At 35.4% G+C, this 5,770-nt stretch overlaps 1 protein-coding gene across 1 annotated transcript; it reads left to right on the top strand.

The window, feature by feature from the left end:
* The first annotated feature begins 2,905 nt into the window (after window positions 1–2,905).
* LOC136820627 (uncharacterized) lies at window positions 2,906–5,174 on the top strand. Its single transcript, XM_067076823.1, has 5 exons — window positions 2,906–3,274; window positions 3,495–3,603; window positions 3,730–3,826; window positions 4,057–4,155; window positions 4,568–5,174. Exons 1-5 carry the CDS (start codon window positions 2,906–2,908, stop codon window positions 5,148–5,150), a joined length of 1,257 nt encoding a protein of 418 aa, XP_066932924.1. The 3' UTR covers window positions 5,151–5,174.
* Window positions 5,175–5,770: the final 596 nt, after the last annotated feature.

Here is a 5,770-nt window from a genome sequence, read left to right as displayed (position 1 = left end):
TATTGCATCTAATCTTCCTGATTTCGAAAGGCAATTCATAATTGCGAAAGAAGAATTCGAGTCTGAGGAACACTCAAATAACATTTACATTTTGGACAGGGAAAACAAAACCGTTAAATGTTCACTTTGTAACATTAAACTTAATCTCCAGAAAAGTTTTACTATTTTCAACAAGCATGTATTGAGTGCCACACACAAAATTAATTTGGAACTAAATGATCCAAGTATCGAGGAAAGCAAGTATCTCAATCTTCTCAAAGATAAATTCCCTGATATTTTGGTAAGTGGCAGCACAATTAAAAAGATCAGCTGTCGGATTTGCACTCAAAGTTTTGAAGGATCGCATAAGAACTTATGTAGTAATATACAGCAACACATGAATGGTGAGAAACATACAAAGTTGAAGGTCAAACGATCATATACATCAAATACAAAGGATATTACATCTTTTTTCGACAAGAAAAAGAAATCAGACACTCAAAAGCAAGCTAAAACACTTGTGTGACATGGCTATTACACCCCACGTTTTGTTGATATTGTGTTTAAACAGTCTCTTGAAAAATTTGATACAAAACTTTTGTTAGATGATTTAAAACCAGGTGTTGATGACAGAAAAACGACTTGGTATCCAGAACCACATTACAAATTTGTAGATATTGATGGAGAAAATATTGAGGGAACTTTTAGAAGCCCCAATTGTAAAAGATTCATCCTTCGAGATAAATCAGAAAAGGCAACATGCGTTAATTGTAGTAACATTCCTAACTTACCATCTTTTAAAAAACGGTTGGTTAACAGAGCTCAGACAGTTGATGCAGATGGTAATCGTAGCTTTCATTCTATTCGAAATGACAACCTTACAAGCAAAGAAAAAGATTCAAAACTCGATGTATTACAGAAAAAAATTGATGATAAAGATTCTAAACTTTTTTTGACTTTGCAAGAGAATTCTCGTCTTAGAACTCGTGCAAAATCATTAAATGCAAAACTAACCCAATTCAGTAAACGTGGCAGTATCCAATCTATTTGTGCTCAGCTTAACAAAGCAGCCGAGGAAAATAAAATCGACGATGCCTCGGTGTTTAAAGGCCTATTACAAACTTGTGCTCAAAATTTCCATCGTCAAAAGAATGGCAAAAGTTATCAAGAAAGCTTGCAAAGATTTTACGAGGTTGTCATGTATTGGGGTGGTCCAAGAATTGCAAATTTCATTGCTATTAATATGTATGGTCCGGAAATTCATCGTATCTATCGTTGGAGGAAAGAACATATGATTTCATTACAAGATGGGATCAATGAAGAAAATTTCAAGCTGCTTGCAGATATCTATGAGAATGCTCTTAAGGGACTTAATATCAAGAGGGTTCCAGTCGAATTATCAGAAGATGAAACTGTTATAGTAAAGAGAATAGTTTATGATGAAAAAACGGACTCTTTGATTGGCTTTTGCGGAAAGGAGGAAGAGAAACATGAATGTATGGAACAAGTTGTCCTGAAAGTTGGCGATGGTGAAGACGGCTACCATAGAATAGTTGAAGCTTTTGAAAACTATAGAGTTGGTAATTACGCTCGCGTCATTATGGTAAATCCATTACACCCGAATTTACCGAAAATTCCGATTTTCAATATGGTATCGTGTAACTGTTTTACCGCTGAGCTCGTTCACAGTCAAGCTCTGTTAAACAAATCCTATTACGAAAAACACTTGAAAGATGTCCTAGGCCCATTAATTGGATATGCCTCCGATGGAGATCCGAGAAGACGAAAAGTGTTCACAAATTATCTATTATCGAGAGATGGCACACGGTTTCAACCCGTTCCTTCAGAATTGGGATTTGTTTTTACCGCCGAAATGATCCCCAATGAAACTGGCTACGATATTTCTTCTCTTTGTGATCAAGACTACATACACACGCACAAAAAGCTGATAAATCATCTCGATAACAAGACCAGAGTTATTCGCATTGGTCAAACTACTGTCCATCTAAATCACATCAGAGAGGTACCTAAAAGGAATAAAATTTGGCGGAAAGGAAGTTCGGCGGATTTGGGTAAATCTGCCGAATTTAGATATGTGGACATATGTTAGTAACACGTCTTTTCAGTTTCCAAAAAAGTAATTTCGATACGTACTGAACTAAAAGTAGAGCTTCATGGGAATTTTCTTTGGTTATCTTAGCATAAAAAGCATAAAATTTCTTCAAATTCGTCCACACACCTTTAACTTTCCGCCAGAATTTATTTCAGTGATCCATCTAGTCTTTCCTGATTTAAAATTCACTTCCTCGCAGTCCCCAAAATTCGTATATTTCAGGCTTACAAGAATGTATCACTTAATGGTCAATTCTTGCCAAAGATATCCCATCATCGTTAAATTTAATTCCCGTCAATTAAGTTTCCAGCCATTAATGAAATCGATTTACCGTTAAATTTTCTTTCCTTTAGGTTCACCAAAAATTCTCGTTTGAAAAACATGGCATTACAAAGGCTGACATTGACAGAAACGACCGACAAAATTGGAGGTCCGCTGAAAGATTAAGCTTCTCCACTGTTCGAAGTCTTCTAAGTGATCTGGGCCAGCCATCGAATATTGGAACTAATGCTTACTTACAGATTGTCTGGTATTATGTTGAGATTTTTTGCAGTCCAGTATGTTCCCTCAAAGATCGTGTGAAATACTCTTGCAATCGTGGTAACCTTTTTAGCAATTTGGAGAAGTTGGATTATCAAAACACCTAAGCTAACCCTAAAGGCAAACTTCATATCAAGGGAAACTTTCATTGACACTTTGACATCGTGTCATTTCGCTGTGAGCTTAATATGTTACTGCCGAGATAACTTTTCTTCTATTGAATTACATCTAGAGGAATCAGGAACTGATTGTTGCGAAAGTTATTTTAGTAACATGGGACAGTGGGTTGGTAATAAACACAATTATTCCTTCGCCGATATGAGGCGCAACCAATCTCACTGCATTCGTCTTGATCAAATTCGTGCTGATCCTAATAATGGAGTCAAATTCGCCAAGCCTCACCCGAAAGGTGAATCAATTTGGGAAAGGCAATATGACCGTAATTTCACGAAACAAAACTTAAAAGATTACCCTTCCTCTGAGGAAGTTGTTGCATCATGGAAACAAGGTATCGTTTTAGCAAGAGAGTTGGCGATTAGTGTTGGGATGAAACCTTCGAAAGACTACCAGTCAAATTTGTTTCCTCCGTATGAAGTTGAAAATGCCGATCATTGGTTCTTTGATCCACTCTCTGCTTTTAAGGTATTCATTAAACTTTTATTACATAAGTTATAAAGTTCTACTTAAGCTCTACTCAATACGAGACACCTAACATAAGTGGATTAATTTTGGAATCTATTTATTTTACGAATGAATGATTTTGAAAAGTGAGAATTTGATCCGTGGAAAAATTAATCATTAGGTATTTTTCATGTGCACCATAAAATTCTTACTAGCAAATTCTTTGCCTATTATATTACAGAAGACAGATATCGAAGAAGAATACGGTGATGAAGATGATGACGAAACTGGCGAAACTGACGAAACAGCAATCGATGATGAGACTGACGTTGACTTCAGTGTTCAGCAAGGTATCTGTAAATTATGTATTTTTTCAATTCTTGATTGAAATCCGATCTTCTATTTTAAATACCATCTGTTAGTTTACTCAGGATTCAGAGCTGGCCAAGTAATTTTGTGTTATAATGTTTTTATAGTGGAAGCATTCGGAGAAAATATTGAAGTCCTACCGGCGGCGTCAGCTATCAACCATTTAGACATTTTGGGAGAAGGTTCTGAAGATACAACGACGAAGTGAGTAGTAAATCTTTTCTAATCTTTTTTAAACTTTTGAGCAAAGTACAGACACTATTTCTCGCGAAATTTAATCTACTTTAGTGTTCAACCCAGTTCACTTTTACAGTTGTTCCGCCGGTGCTGGAATGGGAGAATGCGAGTATTTCAAAAATAACAGTAACTTTTAATTAGTGATATCGAAGAAAAAGTTGAAATAATCATATTATTTATTTCGATATTTCGTTTAGGAAAGTTCCCAAAGTTATCATCCCTGACAGTAAGAAGGAAATATACAAGGCAACACTAGTCCAACTAATGAATGACGATCCGAAACTGTCACATGATAGGTATGTTCAATAAATTTTGACGTTTTTGATAACTTTTACTGCTAATTAGCTTATTTTATAGGATTTGTGCATCTGATACATATGCTACAGCTCAATTCGTTGAGAAAAACAAACTTTTGTAATCATCCTCAATTCGCAAAAGAGTGATTTACAATAAAATATTGATTACTGCAGTGACGTAGAAAAAAATCATGTACTGAAAACACGAATCCTATGAAATAGGCTAATGTCTTTTAAAAAAAAGAAGTTATAATTTTGGTTGTCTGAAGAATGCAGCTTGGGTTAACTACTTACTGAAGAATGACGAACCAATACGCCTATTTCTATAGTTAGAAAGCGGTATCCACAAAAGGGATATTTTGCCCATAGAAAAGTACTGCCAAAATAATGATACTTAAATTCTCTCATTTAGACTTCAACGAGTACGACAGAGAAACGAATACAAGACTGGTACGTCTACGTCCGCGGGTGGAATTGATGAGCGAAGATCGGTTGCACTTTACAACGATTACGCTTTTGTCGATCGCATTCAGTCTTCTTACATAATCGGCCGCGTGGAAAGAATACTTTTTCGTGATGGAAAAAAGAAGGTAGATTACACACGACCCGAACCGTTCGATTCAGTAGTGAAGAATAATCTTTCTTTAACTGTATCTTTTTACGAGAAATGTGGAAAGGGTTGGCTTCAGAACAAGTCAACTTTACGAACTGTTCCATTCAAGGATGCTTTCAGTGAGGTTGACCTTGTTCTGGAAGATGATTGTTTAGTGTTGGAAAAGGACGCCGAAAATGTTCTCGTAGAAAATCTGCATAAGCTTTTTTCCACCAACAAAAAAATACAAGTTAAACAACGTGAAACAATAAATGAGCGAAACGATACAAATTTTGAAACTATTGATGGTAAGATCACAGTTGAAGTAACTCCTATGGACTCCTCGGACTCTGGATTGAGAAGATCCACGAGAAAAAGAAAAATGATTATTTACGATGACTAAACATGTTGGTACATGAGTATTACCTAAGATAGATAAGCCTTTTTCATTTGTTTATAATAGCATAAAACCTGTGTTAGACTAAAATGTTAATGATTATCCTATCCTATCCTATCCTATCCTATATAATTTAGAATTAGAGTTGAATTGAATTTTCCTAAAAAATCCTCAAGTACATTTTGTTACGGAAAAACTCATCATTTTTATCAGTTTCCTTCCCAACGCTATTTTCACCTTCATTTTGCTAAAAATTTCGTTTTCGTAGTCCAAAAGGTTAGCTATTTACATGGTTTATTTTTTCAAATTGATTTTACTAGATGTTGCAAGACTTTATTGTAGATTTTGATTCAGATTTTTTATTTCAACTGTTATGTTTTGTTTCTTCCCATATCGTTGAGACATTCCGCTGTAGACTTAGAACAGCTGTAGAACAGAACAATACTCTCGACTCTTCTGTATTAGTCTCATTGACATCCTCTCGTCCTCTTTGTAAAAGCGTCGTTTTAAAGCTTATACTTGCAAAATAGTCCTTTCAAACCTAGACTTCATCAGTTCTGATTTTGAGACCCTTACCGTAGGATCACATAAGATTCTGATTCCTGCTATAACATTCCACTTGCCAC

This window comes from Clytia hemisphaerica, unplaced genomic scaffold (genome assembly GCF_902728285.1).
Source record: "Clytia hemisphaerica strain Z4C2 unplaced genomic scaffold, Clytia hemisphaerica genome assembly, whole genome shotgun sequence".
Taxonomy (NCBI): domain Eukaryota; kingdom Metazoa; phylum Cnidaria; class Hydrozoa; order Leptothecata; family Clytiidae; genus Clytia; species Clytia hemisphaerica.
This window is presented reverse-complemented; position numbering and strand designations above follow the sequence as displayed.